General features: G+C 44.4%; 1 protein-coding gene across 7 annotated transcripts in view; it reads right to left on the bottom strand.

Moving 5' to 3' along the window:
- The window catches only part of LOC140207157 (uncharacterized), a 61,137-nt gene that overhangs the window by 15,888 nt on the left and 23,729 nt on the right, over nucleotides 1-21,520 (bottom strand). For 3 of the 7 annotated variants that reach the window (XM_072275499.1, XM_072275497.1, XM_072275498.1), the window contains exon 3: nucleotides 15,242-19,596. The exons of 3 other annotated variants lie outside the window; for them this stretch is intronic. In XM_072275499.1, the coding sequence (XP_072131600.1) occupies nucleotides 16,750-19,293 (2,544 nt within the window). In that variant the 5' untranslated portion in view covers nucleotides 19,294-19,596 and the 3' untranslated portion in view covers nucleotides 15,242-16,749. Of the gene's footprint in view, nucleotides 1-14,778; nucleotides 15,144-15,241; nucleotides 19,597-21,520 lie in introns of those variants that run through there. One more of the 7 variants, XR_011888516.1, reaches the window with a different exon arrangement.

Raw genomic sequence — 21,520 nt, 5'->3', positions numbered from 1 at the left:
CAACGGTGGGTTAATTATCGATTCAGTGAACATCAAATGTGTGGTTGTCACCTCACTTGATCCATAGGAGTGGACCTGATCTGGGGTAACCCTTGCCTGGGTGTGGATGTGGTAACTCACTTGAAGACGATACCTCTGGTGACAAGTCACTTTCAGTTATAATTCGTTTGTGGATTTGGAACAACGATAGATAAAATCTACAGCGACTGTTCTCTCGTTTTATCACCGTGGAACCTGTGGAATTTGACATGATTGCCTTTTCTCAACATTTACCCTGGATTAAAATATCTCTCATCACCTATTCCGTGGTTGAACTGAATTTTCATAATTTGCCATCTCAAGACTCCAAGCCTTGTTTCCGCTGAGCTCAATAGTTTGGGAGTTATATTTACCTAACACGGTTAACTTTTGTTTATCTTGCTTAACTTACTATATTATAAGTAGATACTAATAAAGATAGTGGTTTTACCATTGAAATCAGACTCCAGGTGTAGTCTATTGCTGCTGGTTCATTTCTAAATCATTATGGTTCTTAACAAAATTGGGGCCTGCGTCCGGGATATGAACAGATTTGGGGGCGTATTGATTAGTTATCCATTTCATTGGGAAAATCTCTTTTGATTTATTTGTATGTGGAAAATCAGCAGCAATGGATGTTGGAAGCACCAACCTCTGAGGCATTAGAGGACGCCAGAAGGATTGAGTTGTTGCGTATTGCTAAAAGGTGAAAACTTGCTAAGGTGAAATCGATAATGAGGAGGACACAAATGCAGAGGATAATCCACTGGGTTCTGAACATTCTGTTGAGGCTCAGTTAAGGACTGAGAGGTCTGACGGAATTAAGAAGGGATTCCATCAGTTTAAGTCAGGTGGGTTTGTATTAGTAAAGAAAGGGTCAACCCCGGTACCAGTGAAAATTCTTCGAGATACTGGGACTTCTCAGACAGCATTCTAAAGTTTGGTGATGAGACTAATATTAGTGAGGTAAATCTTATTAAAGGTATTGGGGGTGGCATGGTTTCTGTGCTGTTGCACAAAAGGGAACTATGCAGTCAGGGTTGGTTTCGGGACCTGTTAAGAACGGATCATGTTCCAGTTTACAGGTGGAAGATGTTACTTTGCTCTTAGGTAATGACCTGGCAGATGGTAAAGTTGTTCCTGCGGTGCAGTTGACAACTAAGCCAACCACTAACGACCCACAGATGGATTTTAACATTTATCGTAGTAACTCGAAGTATGGCTAAAAAGTCTGCAAATGCAGACGGTTCTGTGCAGCATGATTCTGATACCCATGAAAGCCAAGATCGGGATTCAGGTTATGATGACTTGTTGGGAACTTTTCTGCCTTCATTTTTTCAACAGGATTCGGGTAGTAAGTCTGATGAGAAAGATTTATTCCTGCCTGTGAAGGAGTTTATAGCAGAACAGAACGGAAACACTGAGATTGAAGTTTTAAAAAACAGCTCTCTCAGATGATGAGATTAAGAAAGTGCCAGTAGGGTATTATCTAAAGGATGGAGTGATAATGAGGAAGTGGCAGCCATCTGCTATACCTGTGAGTGAGGCATGGGTAATTGTTCACCAAGTTGTAGTTTCTAAAGTTTATAGGGCTGAAATTTTAACCTTGGCCCACAGTATGCCCTTAGGTGGTCATTTTGGAGTGAATAAAACTGTAAACAGGATTATGAAACAATTTTACTGGCCTAATTTGAGGAAAGATGTTGTGACTTTTTGCAGAATCTGTCACACTTGTCAAGTTGTGCGTAAACCTAATCAGGTCACCCCAGTGGCCCCACTCTGGCCTATACCGGCATGCAGTGAGCCCTTTTCCAAAGTTATAGTGGTTTGCATTGGCCCATTGCCAAAGACTAAAGCTGGCCATCAGTATTTGCTAACTATTATTGGTACTGCATCCAGATTCCCAGAGGCAATACCTCTCAGAAATATTAAAGCTAAAATTGTGGCAAAGACTCTTACCAAGTTTTTTTTTACTTTATCTGATTTGCCAAAAGAAATCCAGTCTGATCAAGGAGGTAATTTTATATCTGGATTATTCCAGCAGGTAGTTTATGAACTGGGAACTAAACAAATTACATCGTCTGCGTACCATCTGGAATCACAAGGGGCTTTAGAAAGATTTCATTCTACACTCAAAACAATGATTAAGACATACTGTGTTGAAAATGGAAAAGACTGGGTTGAAGGAATACATTTGATTTTGTGCGCAGTAAGAGAGTCGGTACAGGAATCACTGGGTTTTAATCCATTTGAACTCGTATTTGGTCATCGAGTGAGGGGGACCTTTGACCTTGTTAAAGGAACAGAGGATTGATGGGGACGTACATGTTAACTTGTTAGACTATGTTTTGATGTTCAAAAATAAACTACTCCAGTCCAGCAAGACAAAACTTAATGATCTCTGAAAGCAAAATGAAATGTTAGTTTGATAAGCGGGCTTGCGAAAGAAAATACCAGGTGGGAGATAAGGTGCTTGCCTTATTTCCAATGTTGACGAATCCACTTCAGGTGAAATTCAATGGACCATATGAAATAGTTTCTCAAATTAATGATGTGAATTATGTTATTAAAACACTCGATCTACGTAAACTAACACAGGTGGTACACATAAATATGATAAAGCCTTATTTGGACAAGCAGGCCCCATCTGTGAGTGTTGTCAAAACATATGAATCTGGCAACCCTGAGGATGAAACAATTGACTCGTCTGAGAATTTTCACAAGCCAAATATGGTCGCAGTTAGGATAATGAACTCGGTTGTTTTCGAAAACATTGATAACAAGTTGGCTCATCTGCAGCCAAAACAACAACAACAGCTGAAGGATTTAATTATGAAGTTTAAAGGTTTATTTCCCGATGCTCCCAAGCAAACCATGGTCGCAGTACATGACGTAGATATTGCTCAAGCCAAACTGATTAAACAACACCCATATCACACAAACATAGAAAAGTATAAATTGGCTGAGCAAGAAATTGAATATATGCTGGAAAATGGTATTATTAGGCCTTCAACATCAGATTGGAGCTCACCCTGCATTATTGTGTCCACACCTGATGGTAGTGTTAGATTTTGCACTGATTATAGGAAGGTAAATGCAGTAACAAAAACAGATGCCTATCCTATCCCTAGGGTGGATGATTGCATCGATGTTGGAAAAGCTAAATTTCTTACAAATATTGATCTGTTCAAAGGGTATTGGTGTGTTCCACTGACAGACAGAAGCAGAGAAATTTCTGCATTTGTGACACCTTCTGGGTTGTATGAATACAATATTTTGCCTTTGGAATGAAAAATGCTCCAGGAACATTCCAGAGAATGATTGATTCTGTAACTCTTGTTATGGAACACACAGATCCCTATATCGATGACTTAGTCACAGGGAGCGACACTTAGGAAGAGCATACCTCTGCAGTGGAAAAGCTGTTTGACAGGCTTTCCCAGGCCAACCTTACAGTTAAGAGTGAATTTGGCCATGCCACTGTGACCTATCTTGGCTATGTAGTAGGTCAAGGCAAGTTGGCTCCTGTGCAGGCAAAAATCCAGGCAATTTCTGAAGTTCCTAATCCGACTGGTAAGAAAGCTCTGAGAAGGTTTCTGGGAATGGTTGGATATTATTATAAGTTCTGTAAGAACTTTGCTGATATCAGGTGTAATAGCACCGGCATATGTCATGAAATTTGTTGTCTCTGCGGCAGGAGTAGAACCTAATTCATAACAATAGATTTTAACAATTGTGATTTAAAATAAGAATATACATATTAAATAGTTAAATTATATAAGTAGGACAAAATTTAAAAAAAATAAAAAATGTTATAAATTCTTTCTGCTTGGGTTCTTACTAATTTTCAGAATTCTAAACCTTTTAAACTCCAACGTGGAATCAGACAAGAATGTCCTTTGAGCCCTTTGCTCTTTGATCTGGCTTTAGAACCCTTAGCTATTGCTTTCGAGAATCTGGTGATATCGCTGGTATTTCAAGGAGAGATTCTACCATAAAGTTTCGCTCCATGATGATGATCTATTGTGTTTTATTTCTGATGTTGAGACCTCGTTACCTCCTACGCTTTCTTTACTCTCATGTTTCAGTACGTTTTCAGGATATAAACTGAATTTACATAAGAATTAACTTCTCTCCTTGAATAATCTGGTATCAATTAACACTAACCTTCCTTTTAAAATTGTAAGAAATCAATTTACCTATTTGGGTGTAACTATTACTTGGAACTATAAACAGCTACTTCAAGGAAATTTTCTTACCCTATTGAATTATGTGAAAAGGGCATTGTTAAACTGGTCGCCCCTCTCTTTATCATTGATTGGTCGAATTAACTCTATTGAAATGAATATCCTGTCTAAATTTATATACCTTTTTCAGGCCTTACCTGTTTTTATTCCTAAATCCTTTTTTGATTCTCTTGATTCAATTCTATCTTCGTATATAGGGAAAAACAAACATCCTCGATTAAACAACGTCCACTTTCAAAAGTTAAAAAGAATGGAGGTTTAGCTTTACCAAATTTTAGGTTTTATTACTAGGCAGTCAATATACGAAATCTTACGTTTTGGTCCAATTACATTAATTGTGAGGACTGTCCAGTATGGGTCTCTTTAGAAGCTAACTCTGTTAAAAAAAATTCTATTATTTCTCTTCTTGGATCCTCACTTCCTTTATCCTTAAATAAACTAACTGATAATTTGGTAGTTGGACATACTTTGTGGATCTGGTTACAATTTAGAAAATATTTTGGTTTGTTGAGATTTTCTCTTTCTCGTCCTATTTTTCCTAATTGTTTTTTTAAACTTTCTATGACCGATGTAGTTTTTAAAGAATGGGATAGATTGGGTATTAAATGCTTCAAGGATCTGTTTCATGGAGGAAGTCTTTTTTCGTTTGAGCAACTGTCAGCTAAATACAGCTTACCAAAAACACACTTTTTTCGATATCTACAAATTAAGAGAATTTCTGCGTTCTCAATTACTTAATTTCCTATGAGTCCTGATAAGAACTTACTAGTCGTAATTTCTAATTTGAAACCTTTTCATAACGACTCAATATCCAATGTTGTTGGGAATGAGAGAGGCTCCTTTGGACAAAATTAAAAACGCCTGGGAACAAGATTTACAGATTTCAATTTCTGAGGAGACTCGCCACTCCCTCCTACAATTCAAACTGGTCCATAGAGCCCACATATCCAAAGACAAGCTATCGCATTTTTATTGGGATAGATCTCCCTATTGTGATAGAGGCTTCATTAATTCATATGTTTTGGACATGTCGGAGTCTTGAAATATACTGGAAGGAAGTATTTCAAACTTTTTCTGTACTTTTTAAAGTAAATTTGACTGTCTTGTTTGGTATTGTTGGAGAAAAAGGCATAACGTTGGAGGCATCTGATTTGCATATATTTGTTTTTATTTCTCTTATTGCTAGGAGGGTGGTGTTGCTTAAATGGAAGGATGTTGCTTCGCTTACTCACGCTCAATAGTTACGTGTTGTTATGTCGTGCTTAAACTTAGAGAAGATCTGTTCAATTTCTGATCCTAACCAAGACTTTCAAACAATGTGGGGACCATTTTCTGAACTACTTTCAAAACCTTTGATTTGCTGTTAAAGTACAGATGTTGGCTAATAACATAAATTACTATGCGATAAGGATTTTTTTCTGTCTTTTTTTCTTTACCAAACAGCTTCCATCTTGGTAGTGGGTTTAGGTTCTACTTTTTTATAATAAAATTAATACAATTCAAATTACAACTTAATTAATTTATGTGCTTGATTGTGAATATGGGGTTCCAAGATTGCAAGTGTGATCTAAATATAATATATTCAGTACTATATTATCTCTTTTTTGATTCATAATATATATCTTCATGTACTCTGTATCCCTATGTGAAAATTAACAAAAATATTGAAAAAGAAAAGAAAAAATGTAATAAACTATTTTAATTGTGTGGAACTATTTGACTGATTGGGTTGTTGCTTTGGAAATTCTAGAGTGAAGCTTAACTAAACTGTACACATTTATGAGAAGCTCAGATAAATAGAAAAGGCTAAATTCTCACATAAATGGGTCATACATCCAGAAACATTGGCTGCACTTCAGCAGGTAAAAACAGTGGAATGAAACATGCTGAAAATATTACAGATAAAAGCATATTGTCCACCCACAATGAGAGGACGTGACAGATCCGGATCTCACTGCCTTGTCTGAATGGCCGAAAGATGAAGCTACACGTACATGTAGAGCAGTGACTGGCAGATGCTGCAGATCTGCAGAAAACTTGTCAGGAAACGGGATCAGGTGATGGGTGGAGGGTCTCCCACTTGAACCGGTGACTCTGCTCCTCGCCCCTCACACGCTGTCCGACCCATCCGCCGCATTTCCCACATTATTCCATATTTACACCAGATACATAGTTACCTTTTTCCTCCATATCTTCCCCCTCTACATCCGGATCACAGAGTTACAGGCTCGATTCCCATCCCAGTCTGACACACAATTCAGAACCAAACTGGAAATGTGCAAGTTTCATTCAAATCAGTCTATGTGTACAAATACTCATTTCTATTCACATTCCTCCGGCCTTATTGGACAGGAACACTGAAACATCAAGTGGGAAACAGCAGGAGGCCCCTCTAACCATCAACAAGATGACAGCTGCTCTCCCATCTCAGCCCCATGTTTCTGCCCGATCCTCATTTCCTCGATCCCTCTGGTCTCCACACATCTGCTGGCCTCTGTTTTATGTGAGGACAATCGTTGAGTCTTCACTGCCCTCTGCAGTGGGGATTTACAGACATTCACCACTCTCAAAGTGGAGACATTTCCCCTCATCTCAGTCCCAGACTCTTTTTCAGAGACTGGGATCCCTGATTCAACTGGTAATGATGTTGTGCATTTCAATGTGTTCACCTCTCAGTCTTCGATTCTCTAAATGAAAGGGTCATTTGATCTTTCTTCATATGATGACCCCACCACCCCAGGGATCAGTCTGGTGAATCTTCATTGCACTCTCTATAACAAATACTCTCTAACCTCTTTGTTAATCCTCTATGGAATTAATTTCCATCTTCTGCAGCCCCGTGTTGCCCCAACCACTCACCTCCCACCACTGTCACTATTTCCACCTTCCCACCTCCCCCTCACCTGGACCCACCTCTCACTCCCCAGCTCTTGCCCCATCCCCACCCCTCACCTCTTTTCTCGGACTATTTCCCGTCCACTCTCAGTCCAGAGGGAGGGTCTCGGCCCGAAATGTTGACGGTCCATTTCCCTCCACAGATGCTGCCCGACCCACTGAGTTCCTCCGGCAGTTTGTTCTTTGGTCTGTATAACCCGTGTTAGTGTGGGGAGCGGGATTTTACACCATATTCCCGGTGCAATCTCAACAAAACACAAATAATTGTCACTTTGCCCGGACCATTGGCCCCGCTTGCAGGGCAACAGTCTGCCGGTGTTTGCCCCCCAATGTGGTGAATCGCCACCACCGTGGGCTCAGACATTTCCACAGATGAGCCCCTCCTGTCCCCACCGGGACAAACATCCTGTCCGCCCCCTCTCTCACCGTCTTCATCCTCTCCCTCCCCGGGGAACCGGCATCAAACCGACGGGCCGAGCGGTCTCCTCCTACCTCTCAGCGATACATCAGACTCCGGCCGCAGGAGACGCTTCACAAACGCCCCAACTTCCCTCGGAGGGAAATGGAAATAAATCAGAAAGCGCACATTTACTTTAGGGTTTGACGGAGAGATCGGAGCGGGAGAGAAAGTCAGTGGGGGTAACGCCCTCTCGGTTGGTCCGCATCCACTATTGGTTGTAACCAGTGACTGGCATCGCTTCGCACCAATGGGAATAGAGCAGGTCCAGAATCCTCTGATGGCAGCAGTGGGGCGGGCGGAAAATGCTGATCACGTGATTAGTAGCACCGCCGTTAAACCGATAAAGCTCGTGCACAGCAGCGCGTGGGTGACGTGAGACACAGCGCACGTGGGGGCGCACTCCTATTTAAAAGCACCTTAATGGAGGTTTCTTATGATTTCAGCGGGACAACAACATTAATCACGGGTTTCATCACTGAATCCAGTGTTGTGAGATGTAAAGTCCCTGTTATGTGTCCGGCTGTGCCGTGTTGTTGGTGGAGTGGGCAGCGTGGTGTTTGTCTCGATTCGGGTCACAACACCAGAATTGCCAGCGGGGTCCACACACAGTGTATTAGTGACCAGAAAACCTCTCGTCCCTGCAGTCTCTGTCTCCTGGTAAACTCAACACCCTGACAATGTGGACCATAGACACCCCTTCCTCACCCGTCCCGTTTTGATTCAGATATGTTTCCCCCCTTCCTGCTCAGTCCTGAAGTAGGGCCTCAATCGGAAACGTCGACTGTTGACTCTTTTTGATACCTGCTGAGTTCCGCCAGCATTTTGTTTGTGTGGCTCTGGCTTTCCAGCATCTGCAGACTTTGTCGTGTTTGTGATTTACATCTCCGTTGTCCTTCAGGCCTCCGGCCACCGGAACCTCTGTGGCGCTGCGGGAACTCCGGCAACCAGCGGCAATGTGGCGCGGTGTGGACCTCAAACCACGGGTGACACTGCGGGGAGCTCCGACACCGGCGGCGATGTGCAGACTCCGGCCACGGGTGGTGCTGCCGCGCACCTCCTGCTGAACGCGGGTGCGGCGCCGACCGCCGCTGTTTCTCCTCTGAGGCGGCGGTGAGGAAGGAACTGATCCCGGGATTGTGTAAGTCGGAGGTCGGTTGCATTGCGAAAGGGCCCAGGACCGAGTTCTGCCGGACGGCTGCAGGCTCCGGGCTCTCCGGTCCCGCAGCCCCGGTTTTAGCTTTGCGCCCGAGCCCGGGCTGTGGGATCAGTTAGTTGTGGTTCCCAGGCTGGGAGGGGGTTTGGGGTGAAGGGGATCTGTCTGTGTGTGGGTAGAGGTTACGGGTGGACTGTGGGTGGGGGGTGAGTGGTCGGAAGGTTGTGGGACCGTAGGCGTGAAAGGAGGGGGTGTTGAGGTCTGTTGTGAGAAAGTGGGATGTCCTTTCAGGAAGCAACAATTCTCTCTTCATATGAATTACTGACTAATTTTGCTGTTAACAATTGTGTTTGTTACAAAGCCCCAGATTCTGGAAAGCGCTGTCACCGTCATGGGCTATTGGTGCAGATTGGGATGGCGGTGGGGTGTCAGTGACCTCTGTATCAGAGAACGATTTGTTCAGCCTCTTATGGATATAAATGTCCTTACAATAGATTCGGATCTGGTGGCATATCTGGAGTTTGCAAAGGAGAAGGGAATTGGGAAGGGGCTGAGGAGGGAGAGTTTTAAGCAGCAAAGCATGGTCAGGGGTGGAGGGGTACAGCAGCTGTCTGATAGACCATTTTAATTGTGTTTTTAATATAATCTCACAGATGGTGACTGAGGAAGAAGCTTGTTGAGGGAGGCTACCCGGGGGTGAGCAGGTCACACATGGTATCAGGAGAGAGACAGTGATGTGATTTCCTGTGTCACGGGTACAGACAGTCATCTCAAGTGAGGAGTTTGTGTGGAGATGCAGCTTCCCTGGAGATGGAGGAAAGAGGACACACCAACAGGTGGAACCAGCTGTGGGAAGACATGGTTTGTCAGGTCTGACGAGCTGAATGTACCATAACCTTCACACCGAATCAGAAAACCATTCTCAGGGTATTTGAAATTCAGAAGCAGGGGAGATGTGATCACATGTGCAGAGGGCAGGGGTTGTGTCTCCATCAGACCCTCAGTGAGATGGTTCAAGTTACAATGTGCAGGGCTGAAGGCATAGTGTTTGGGGCCGGATTTAATCACTGATTCTGACACAGTGAAAGGATTAGGAGTTTGAAGCAGTTTGGCATGTCAACAAATATACTCCCAGGATCGGGGCCGACATGGCATCAGTGAGGCCTTTGACACGGTTCAGCATGGTAAGTTGCCGTGGAAAGTTAGATCACATGGGATCCAGGGAGAGCTGGCTAACTGGATGCACAGTTGTCTTGATGGTAGAAAGCAGAGCGTGATGGTGGGAGGCTGTTTATTGGACTCAAGGCCCAGCCCAGTGGGGTTCCCCAGGGTTACACCCCATTGCTCTCGTTATTTATTGATATTTAATTATATTTGCATTTACACAGTTTGTTGAATTCTATGCTGTACTTGATCTTTCACTGATCCTGTTACTATTCTATAGATTTGCTAAGTGTTCCTGTAGAAAAAAGAATCTCAGGGTTGTATGTGGTGACATATGTACTCTGATAATAAAATGTACTTTGAACTTTGAACATTGCTACTTGTCATCTCGATCAATAACTTAGTTGAGAATGTACAGGGTATGGATAGTAGGTTTGAAGCAAGTAAGTTCAAACAAGTACTTTTTCTGAAACATATTAAGTATAAACTCTCTGCTCCATTTCCCCCTCCGCGCTCGACCACCCCCTCCCCTCACTGTCTTCCCTCTCACCCCCACATTGGACATAAGTTCAGGGTGAAAGTGAATTCTTTTAAGGGAGTCTGAAGGGGAATTCTTCACTCAGAGGTTGGTGGGAGTGTGGAATGAGCTGCCAGTGGAAGTGGTGGATGTGGGTTCAATTGAGACACTAAAGAGAAATTTGGGTGATGACATGGATGGGAGGTGTATGGAAGCTATTGTGCAGGTAGTTGGACTTGGCCGTAACAACCAAAACAGGTCGGCATTGACTAGAAGGGCCGAAGGGCCTGTTTCAGTGCTGCTGGTCTCTGTGACTCTAATAATATTCTGATTTGTAATTTCCACAGTCAGTGCTTTGCTGCTAATGACTGAACCCAGAAATTTACCCAAACAAGGATTGAAAGACTCTTAGCTGCCTACAAAAGGCGTTTACTTGCCAAAGGGGGATGTTACTAAGTACTGACCATGCAGGGTGCCCAAACTTTTACTTCGGGCCCTTTTCCTTTTTCGTTATTTTGAAACTCTGAAAGATGGAAATAAAAATGTAATCTTGCTTAAAATATTAAAGAAATGTGTCATGTTTAACTTTATGCCTTTTGGAAATCAGGTCATCTTTTACTCACTCAGCTATTCACAGTAACAGAAATTTTGACCAGGGGTGCCCAAACATGAGCTTGCCCCTGTATATATCCTGTGCCTTCCGAATTGCTTCCAGAAATTCCTGCCATTGCTGCTCTGTTTTCATCCCTGCCCATGTTCTTTGCAAATCAATTTTGACAATTTTTCTCTCATGCCTCTCTAATTCTCTTTATTCCACATCTGACTTTAGCTTCTCCTTCTCCAATGTCAGGGTGAATTTGATCATATTAAGATCACTTGCCCTTAAGGGTTCTTTGAACTTAAGTGACCTAATTAATTCCGGTTCATTACAACACCCAATCCAGAATAGAACATGGAAAATAGAACAGTACAGCACATTACAGGCCCTTCAGCCCACAATGTTGTGCCGACCCTCAAACAACTGCCTCCCATATAACCCCCCCACCTTAAATTCCTCCATATACCTGTCTAGTAGTCTCTTAAACTTCACTAGTGTATCTGCCTCCACCACTGACTCAGGCAGTGCATTCCACACACCAACCACTCTCAGAGTAAAAAAAACCTTCCTCTGATATCCACCTTGAACCTCCCACCCCTTACTTTAAAGCCATGTCATCTTGTATTGAGCAGTGGTGCTCTGGTGAAGAGGTGCTGGCTATCCACTCTATCTATTCCTCTTATTATCTTGTACACCTCTATCATGTCTCCTCTCATCCTCCTCCTCTCCAAAGAGTAAAGCCCTAGCTCCCTTAATCTCTGATCATAATGCATACTTTCTAAACGAGGCAGCATCCTGGTAAATCTCCTCTGTACCCTTTCCAATGCTTCCACATCCTTCCTACAGTGAGGCAACCAGAAATGGACACAGTACTCCAAGTGTGGCCTAACCAGAGTTTTATAGAGCTGCATCATTACATCGTGACTCTTAAACTTTGTCCCTCGACTTACTAACACCCCATAAGCTTTTTTAACTACCCTATCTACCTGTGAGGCAACTTTCAGGGATCTGTGGACATGTACCCCCAGATCGCTCTGCTCCTCCACACTACCAAGTATCCTGCCATTTACTTTGTACTCTGCCTTGGAGTTTGTCCTTCCAAAGTGTACCACCTCACACTTCTCCGGGTTGAACTCCATCTCCCACTTCTCAGCCCACTTCTGCATCCTATCAATGTCTCTCTGCAATCTTTGACAATCCTCCACACTATTTACACCACCAACCTTTGTGTCATCTGCAAACTTGCCAACCCACCCCTCTACCACCACATCCAGGTCGTTAATAAAAATCACGAAAAGTAGAGGTCCCAGAACAGATGCTTTTGGGACACCACTAGTCACACTCCTCCAATCTGAATGTACTCCCTCCACCACCACCTTCTGCAGGCAAGCCAATTCTGAATCCACCTGGCCAAACTTCCCTGGATCCCATGAATTCTGACTTTCTGAATAAGCCTACCATGTGGAACCTTGTCAAATGCCTTACTAAAATCCATATAGATCACATCCACTGCACTACCCTCATCTATATGCCTGGTCACCTCTTCAAAGAACTCTATCAGGCTTGTTGGACACGATCTGCCCTTCACAAACCCAAGCTGACTGTCCCTGATCAGACCGTGATTCTCTAAATGCGCACATATCCTATCTCTAAGAATCTTTTCCAACAGCTTTCCCACCACAGACGCAAGGCTCACTGGTCTATAATTACACGGACTATCCCCACTACCTTTTTTAACAAGGGTACAACGTTCACCTCCCTCCAATCCTCCGGTACCATTCCCATGGACAACGAGGGCATAAAGATCCTAGCCAGAGGCTCAGCAATCTCTTCCCTCGCCTCATGGAGCAGCCTGGGGAATATTCCGTCAGGTCACGGGGACTTATCTGTCCTAATGTATTTTAACAACTCCAACACCACCTCTCCCTTAATATCAACATGCTCCAGAACATCAACCTCATTCATATTGTCCTCACCATCATCAAGTTCCCTCTCATTGGTGAATACCAAAGAGAAGTATTCATTGAGGACCTCGCTCACTTCCACAGCCTCCAGGCACATCTTCCCACCTTTATCTCTAATTGGTCCTACCTTCACTCCTGTCATCATTTTGTTCTTCACATAATTGAAGAATGCCTTGGGGTTTTCCTTTACCCTACTCGCCAAGGCCTCCTCATACCCCCTTCTTGCTCTTCTCAGCCCCTTAAGCTCCTTTCTTGCTTCCCTATATTCCTCAATAGACCCAACTGATCCTTGCTTCCTAAACCTCATTTATGCTGCCTTCTTCCACCTGACTAGATTTTCCACCTCACTTGTCACCCATGGTTCCTTCACCCTACCATTATTTATCTTCCTCACTGGACAAATTTATCCCTAACATCCTTCAAGAGATCTCTAAACATCGACCACATGTCCATAGTGCATTTCCCTGCAAAAGCAACATCCCAATTCACAGCCGCAAGTTCTAGCCTTATAGCCTCATAATTTGCCTTTCCCCAATTAAAAATGTTCTTGTCCTCTCTGATTCTATCCTTTTCCATGATAATTATAAAGGTCAGGGAGTGGTGGTCACTGTCCCCCAGATGCTCGCCCACTGAGAGATCTGTGACCTGACCCGGTTCATTACCTAGTACTAGATCTAGTATGGCATTCCCCCGGTCGGCCTGTCCACATACTGTGACAGGAACCCGTCCCGGACACACTTAACAAATTCTGCCCCATCTAAACCCTTGGAACTAATCAGGTGCCAATCAATATTAGGGAAGTTAAAGTCACCCATGATAACAACCCTCTAATTTTTGCAGCTTTCCAAAATCTGCCTCCCAATCTGTTCCTCTGTATCTCTGCTGCTACCAGGGGTCCTATAGAATACCCCCAGTAGAGTAACTGCTCCCTTCCTTTTCCTGACTTTCACCCATACTGACTCAAAAGAGGATCCTGCTACATTACCCACCCTTTCTGTAGCTGTAATAGTTTTAGAGCTGCTCTAAAAAAGCATCTTGTAGGCATTCTATGAATTCCTCCTCTTGAGACCAACACCATCCTAATTTTCCTAATCACCTGCATGATAATCCCCCATGCCTATTGTAACGTGGCCCTTTTGGCACGCATTTTCTATCTGCCATTGTAATTTGTGGACCACATACTCACTACTGTTTGGAGGTCTCTATTCCCATCAGGGATTTTTTTTTTTTACATTTGCTGTTCCTTAATTCTACCCACAGATTCTACACCTTACAACCCTATGCCACCTCTTTCTAAATTTATTTAATATTTTACCAACAGAGCCGTAGAATCCTACTACCAGCTTGTTCTTTCAAGAAACATATAAGTATCTGGGAATCAACAGGACCTGCAGATGCTAGAATTCTAGAGAACTACATACAAGGTGCTGGAGGAGCTCAGCATGTCAGGCAGCATCTATGGATGGGAATCCTCATTTCGGGCCAAGACCCTTCATCGGGACTCTTGATACCCACGTCTCTGGAATATCCACAAGCAAAGAAAATAGGAAGTCATAGTCATAGGGATACTTGACAAAATTGAGTTCAAGGCTTCAAAAAAACCTGCCAAACAGACCTCAAAGTTAACAAATACAACAAAGGCAGTAAACACTTTCATCAATACCGACATTGACTTTTCTATATAAAAATATCTTTGTCCCATTTCAATCAGTAAAATTTACAAAGATAAATAAAAACTTTAGAAAAGACTATTTACACTCAAACACACTTAGATTAACACTACCTTGGACAGAAGGAGGAAGAGAAATAACACATGAAAAAAATCACACAACAGTAAGTATATATTTTCATCAAAAATGAACGGGATTCAGCACTCCATGTGTGTGTATGCCATCGTGATAAGAAATACAGACCAGAAAACTTCAATGAGAGACCAACTCAGAAAAATGAATCATCATTATGGAAGAAAACATTAACCAATTGAATGAGTATGACCCTCCATGGGAGACATCCCAATGATCTGAGCAGACGAGATGGCGACAGGGAAGCATCGAGCACTTGACTGAGAGTTGGAGACCTCTTCCCAGAAACAGAGGGGTTTCCATGCAGAAATACAGGACAAGGTGGCTAACAAAAAAAAAAAGAAAAAAAAAAATCGAAAGTACATGAAATATAAACAAACAAGTGCAGAAAATGCCAAGAGAAACCAGACACAATTCAACACATTCCAGGATCCTGCAGCAGTTTAATTCAATTCGATCACTTACAAAGATACAATCAAGTGGCAAATATCATTCACCAAACTCTTGCTTTAAAATACAAACTCATGAATGCCCTCCATCACTTCATAAAGGCACCATAAATTCAAGCCAGATCCAGTTTTAGAGTCAAAATCTTACAAATTATATGATAATCAATACATTATTTCAGATAGGACAATCTATAATAACCATCCAGATATAATATTACAGGATAAACAAGCAGGAACAACTCTCTCAATCGATAAAACCATTCCCAACACACACATGTCCTCGACCAGTGGAGCACCTCACCACAGGCATTGTTTGTGTCATCAGTCAAGACAACCGAAAGTCAATCAGCTTCCAAATGTTGCTACTCTGTCATTCGTTACCACACCCCGCTGCTGATTCCCTTCTCATCATCATACATTCTTACCCCGACCATCGTCCAGAGCCCCAAACTCTGCCCTGTGCAGACCTGCCTCTGGTTTCTGACCATGTTTCATTGAACATCCAACTGGTGGTTTCCCATTCTGATTTCAGTCTTTAGAGGACAGTGGTGTTTTCCAACAACCTTTTAGAAGCAGGGAAAATGCCCCATAATGTGGAAATGAGTCATGATTAAGGAGGTTATCTACCAATGTCATTCTTCCTCAGCTCAGAGATTAGAAGGGCGAAGAACATCTCAGACAGAACTGCAGTCAGCTCGACTTCTTCAGTCTGCAGAAAATTCAAGGGAAACCTCTTCACCCACAGAGTGGTGACTGTTTGGAACCCATCCCACAGGGAGAGAGAGATGAACAACAAGGGAGGATTTAAAAGACTGTCATGGAACAGAATCACTGGCAGGGTCCAGCCGGCCTGAGTTGCCTCTTTACTGTACATTAGGTGTGTTATAAATTCACTAAGTACCGGAGACAGACTTCAAAATAGAACTGATGTATTTGTCACAGACCCAGAATATTAAACTCCAGTCCCACTAAAGGTGAATATGTAGCTGATGAAACTCCTCCCATGCCCAGTGACCAAGATGCAGAACTGGGTGTGGTGAGCAGCAGCAATAATTGCAGATTTCAGCACCGACAGTCACTCTCGAAATTGCATTCAGTAATGGTGATGGATAAATATCCAGCGTGCAGCTCATTGAAACTTTCTCCCCAGTGCGAACCCGGTAGTGTTTCAGAAGGTTAGATTACTGAGTGAATCACTTTCCAGATTCACAGCAAGTGAATGGCGTCTCCCCAGTGTGAACTCAATGATGCACATTTGGTGGAGATGGCTGAGAGAACCTCTTCCCAATGTCTGAGCAGGTGATTGGCCTCGACCCGGTGAGAACTGACTGGTGTCTCCATAGGTGAGATAATAAAGTAAATCCTTTCCCACAGTTTGAGCAGGTCAATGGCCACTCGTCACTGTGAACTGACTGGTGTGCCGGTAGTTCGGATGACAGAGTGAATCCCTTCCCACAGTCTGAGCAGGTGAACGGCCCCTCCTCAGTGTGAACTGACTGTTGTCTCTGGAGGGTGGAAGAGTGAGGGAATCTCTTCCCACATTCTGAGCAGGTGAAATCCCTCTCCCCAGTGTGAACTGACTGGTGTCTCAGTAGGTGAGATGACAGTGAATCTCTTCCCACAGTCTGAGCAGGTGAACGGCTTCTCCCCAGTGTGAACTCGTTGGTGACTCTGTAGGTCGGATGACCGAGTGAATCCCTTCCCACAGTCTGTACAAGTGAACGGCCTCTCCCCAGTGTGAAATCGCTGGTGTCTATGAAGGTTGGATGACCGATGGAATCCCTTCCCACAGACTGAGCAGGTGAATGGCCGCTCCCCGGTGTGAACTCGCTGGTGTACCATGAGGGTAGATGACCGAGTGAATCCCTTCCCACAGTTTGAGCAGGTGAATGGCCACTCCCCACTGTGAACTGACTGGTGTGCCAGTAGTTCGGATGACTGAGTGAATCCTTTCCCACAGTCTGAGCAGGTGAACGGCCTCTCCCCAGTGTGAACTGACTGGTGTGCCAATAGGGATGATGACCGACTGAATCCCTTTCCACAGTCTGAGCAGGTGAATGGCTTCTCCCCAGTGTGAACTCGCTGGTGTCTCTGTAGGGTGGATGATTGAGTGAATGTCTTCCCACAGGCTGAGCAGGTGAATGGCCTCTCCCCAGTGTGAACTGACTGGTGTCTCAGTAGGTGAGATGACAAAGTGAATCCCTTCCCACAGTTCGAGCAGGTGAATGGCCTCTCCCCAGTGTGAACTCGCTGATGTACCTTCAGCTTAGATGAGCAAGTGAATCCCTTCCCACAGTCTGAACAGGTGAACGGCCGCTCCCCAGTGTGAACTTGCTGGTGTGCCAGTAATTCGGATGACTGAGTGAATCCCTTCCCACATTCTGAGCAGGTGAACGGCCTCTCCCCAGTGTGAACTCGCTGATGTCTCTGGAGGGTGGAAGAGTGAGAGAATCTCTTCCCACATTCTGAGCAGGTAAAATTCTTCTTTGCAGTGTGAACTGACTGGTGTCTCAGCAGGTGAGATGCCTGAGTGAATCCCTTCCCACAGTCAGAGCAGGTGAACAGATACTCCCCAGAGTGAACTGACTGGTGTCTCGGTAGCTGAGGTGACAAAGTGAATCTCTTCCCACAGTCTGAGCAGGTGAACAGCATCTCCCCAGTGTGAACTCGTTGGTGGCTCTGTAGGTCGGATGACTGAGTGAATCCCTTCCCACAGTCTGAGCAGGTGAACGGCCTCTTGCCAGTGTGAACTGACTGGTGTGCCAATAGGGAGGATGACCGACTGAATCCCTTTCCACAGTCTGAGCAGGTGAATGGCTTCTCCCCAGTGTGAACTCGCTGGTGTCTCTGTAGGGTGGATGACTGAGAGAAAGTCTTCGCACAAGCTGAGCAGGTGAACGGCCTCTCCCCAGTGTGAACTGACTGGTGTCTCAGTAGGTGAGATGACAAAGTGAATCCCTTCCCACAGATCGAGCAGGTGAATGGCCTCTCTCCAGTGTGAACTCGCTGATGTACCTTCAGCTTAGATGAGCAAGTGAATCCCTTCCCACAGACTAAGCAGGTGAACGGCCTCTCCCCGGTGTGAACTCGCTGGTGTGCTATTAGGGTGGATGACCCAGTGAATCTCTTCCCACGGTCTGAGCAGGTCAATGGCCACTCGCCACTGTGAACTGACTGGTGTGCCAGTAGTTCAGATGACTGAGTGAATCCCTTCCCACAGTCTGAGCAGGTGAAATCCCTCTCTGCAGTGTGAACTGACTGGTGTCTCAGTAGGTGAGATGACAAAATGAATTTCTTCCCACAGTCTGAGCAGGTGAACGGCTTCTCCCCAGTGTGAACTCGTTGGTGACTCTGTAGGTCGGATGACCGAGTGAATCCCTTCCCACAGTCTGTACAAGTGAACGGCCTCTTGCCAGTGTGAAATCGCTGGTGTCTATGAAGGTTGGATGATCGATGGAATCCCTTCCCACAGACTGAGCAGGTGAATGGCCGCTCCCCGGTGTGAACTCGCTGGTGTACCATGAGGGTAGATGACCGAGTGAATCCCTTCCCACAGTTTGAGCAGGTGAACGGCCACTCCCCACTGTGAATTGACTGGTGTTCCAGTAGTTCGGATGACTGAGTGAATCCTTTCCCACATTCTGAGCAAGTGAACGGCCTCTTCCCAGTGTGAACTGACTGGTGTGCCAATAGGGAGGATGACCGACTGAATCCCTTTCCACAGTCTGAGCAGGTGAATGGCTTCTCCCCAGTATGAACTCGCTGATGTCTCTGGAGGGTGGATGACTGAGTGAATGTCTTCCCACAGATTGAGCAGGTGAATGGCCTCTCCCCAGTGTGAACTGCCTGGTGTCTCAGCAGGTGAGATGACAAAGTGAATCCCTTCCCACAGTTCGAGCAGGTGAATGGCCTCTCTCCAGTGTGAATTCGCTGATGTACCTTCAGCTTAGATGAGCAAGTGAATCCCTTCCCACAGTCTGAGCAGGTGAACGGCCGCTCCCCGGTGTGAACTCGCTGGTGAACCATTAGGTCAGATGACCGAGTGAATTCTTCCCCACCAATTCAGCAGATGACCAGCTTCTGCCCGGTGTAAACTGACTGGTGTGTCCACAGGTGGGAAGACTGAGAACAGGCGAATGGCCTTGTCCCAGTGTGAACTTGCTAATGTACCTTCAGTTGAATTGACCGAGTGAATCCCTCCCCACGGTCTGAGCAGGAAGGATGATCGAGTGAATCCTTTGCTCCACTTTTTCAATATCTGGACAGGGACAGCAAAACTGGTGTGTTGTTCTCGAGATTCCTGTAGATAAATTCCTTGGCAATTTTGACCTGAAAAAAAGATTTACAAAATCCATCAGTGGGGAAGGACAACATTTCGGATGAGATCACTTGAGTTGTCAAGGTGTGATCTGACATCACACTGTTACAGTGAAGTTCAACCCAAACTGGAGACAGAAATCATCTTCTAACTGGGCACAGTGCTGGTATCTGGAATGACCATCAAACTCTCTGATGCTCTTCCTCTCTCTATAAGAATGGGGTATTTCTGCCATCTCCTATCTGTGACCTGGCTCAGTTTGACTCTCTCCATTGGTATTATTCCCTGTTCCCACTGAGCTGCATGGGTGCCTGGCCCCACAGTAGCTGAAACACTCTCACACAAATAGCCTTTAACTTACAGCTGGGATTTTCTTTTATGTACTCTTAATTTAAAGTGCCACAGTTTTAACACCATGTAAATATCTCCTGCTGAAATGTATGGTTGGTCTGCACAGTTGTTAAAAGCAATTAGAGTGAATATTAGTATTATTTAAGGTTCTTGTTGCAGTCATAGAAAAGTACTTCATGGAAACAGACCCTTCAGGACATCTAGTTGGTGCTGAGCTATTTAAACTGTCTACTCCCACACCTCTACCATCCAGGTACCTATACAAACCTCTTAAATGTTGAAATGGAGCTCACATGCACCAGTTGTGCTGGCTGCTCATTCCACACCTGGATGACCATCTGTGTAAAGAAGTTTCCCCTCATGTTCCCCTTAACGTTTCACCTTTCACCCTTAACCCATGGCCTCTGGTTGTAGTCCCACCCCAACTCAGTGGAAAAACCCAGCTTGCATTTATCCTATCTATAACCCTCATAATGTGGTATACCTCCATCAAATCTCCCCTCAGTTTTCTACGTTCCAAGGAATAAAGTCCCGACAACGTCAACATAACATCGATCTCCTGTACTCAGTACTTTGGTTTATGAAGGCCAACGTGCCAAAATCTTTCTTTCCATCCTAATCGAACTGTGACACCACCTGCAGTGAATTATGGACCTGTATTCCCAGATCCCTTTCTTCTACAACACTCCTCAGTGCCCTACCAGTCATTGTGTATTACCTACCCTGGTAGATCCTACCAAAGTACAACACCTCGCACTTGTCTGCATTAAATTCCATTTTCAATTTCTCAACCCATCGTTCAGCTGGTCCAGATCGCACTGCAAGCCATTATACTCTTCCTCGCTGTCCACGACACCACCAATCTTGGTGTCATCCATAAATTTGCTGATCTAGTTAACCACACCATCATCCAGATTACTGATATAGATGACAAACAACAACAGATCCAGCACTGATCTGTGTGGCACACCACTAGTCACAGGCTTCCGGTCAGAGAGGCAACCATCTGCTACGACACTCTGGCTTCTCCCAAAGACAGTGTCTCATCCAATTTACTATCTCATCTTGAATGCTGGGTGACTGAACCTTCTAGACCAACCTCCCATATGAGACTTTGTCAAGTGCTTTGCTAAAGTCCATGTCGACAACATCCACTGCCTTGCCTTCATCCACTTTCCTGATAACTTCCTCAAGAGACTCTATAAGATTGGCTAGACATGACCTACCATGAACAAAGCCATGCTGCCTATCCTTAATCAGTCCACATCTATCCAAATACTTATACATCCAGTTTCTGCACATACGTTCCAGTAACTTTCCCACTACTGATGTCAAGCTCAGCAATGTAAGATTTCCTCGTTTATTTTTAGAGCCTTTCTTGAACAGTGGAACAACATTGGCCATCTTTCAATCCTCCAGTCCATCACCTGTCACTGAGAATGATTTAAATATCTCTGCTTGGGCCCCGACAGTTTCTGCACTTGTCTTCTGCAGGGTACCAGGGAACAACTTGTCAAACCCTGGGGATTTATCCACGTTAATTTGCCTTAAGACAGCAAACACCTCCACCTCTGTAATCTGTAC

The sequence above is a fragment of the Mobula birostris genome, chromosome 13 (genome assembly GCF_030028105.1).
Source record: "Mobula birostris isolate sMobBir1 chromosome 13, sMobBir1.hap1, whole genome shotgun sequence".
Lineage (NCBI taxonomy): Eukaryota > Metazoa > Chordata > Chondrichthyes > Myliobatiformes > Myliobatidae > Mobula > Mobula birostris.
This window is presented reverse-complemented; position numbering and strand designations above follow the sequence as displayed.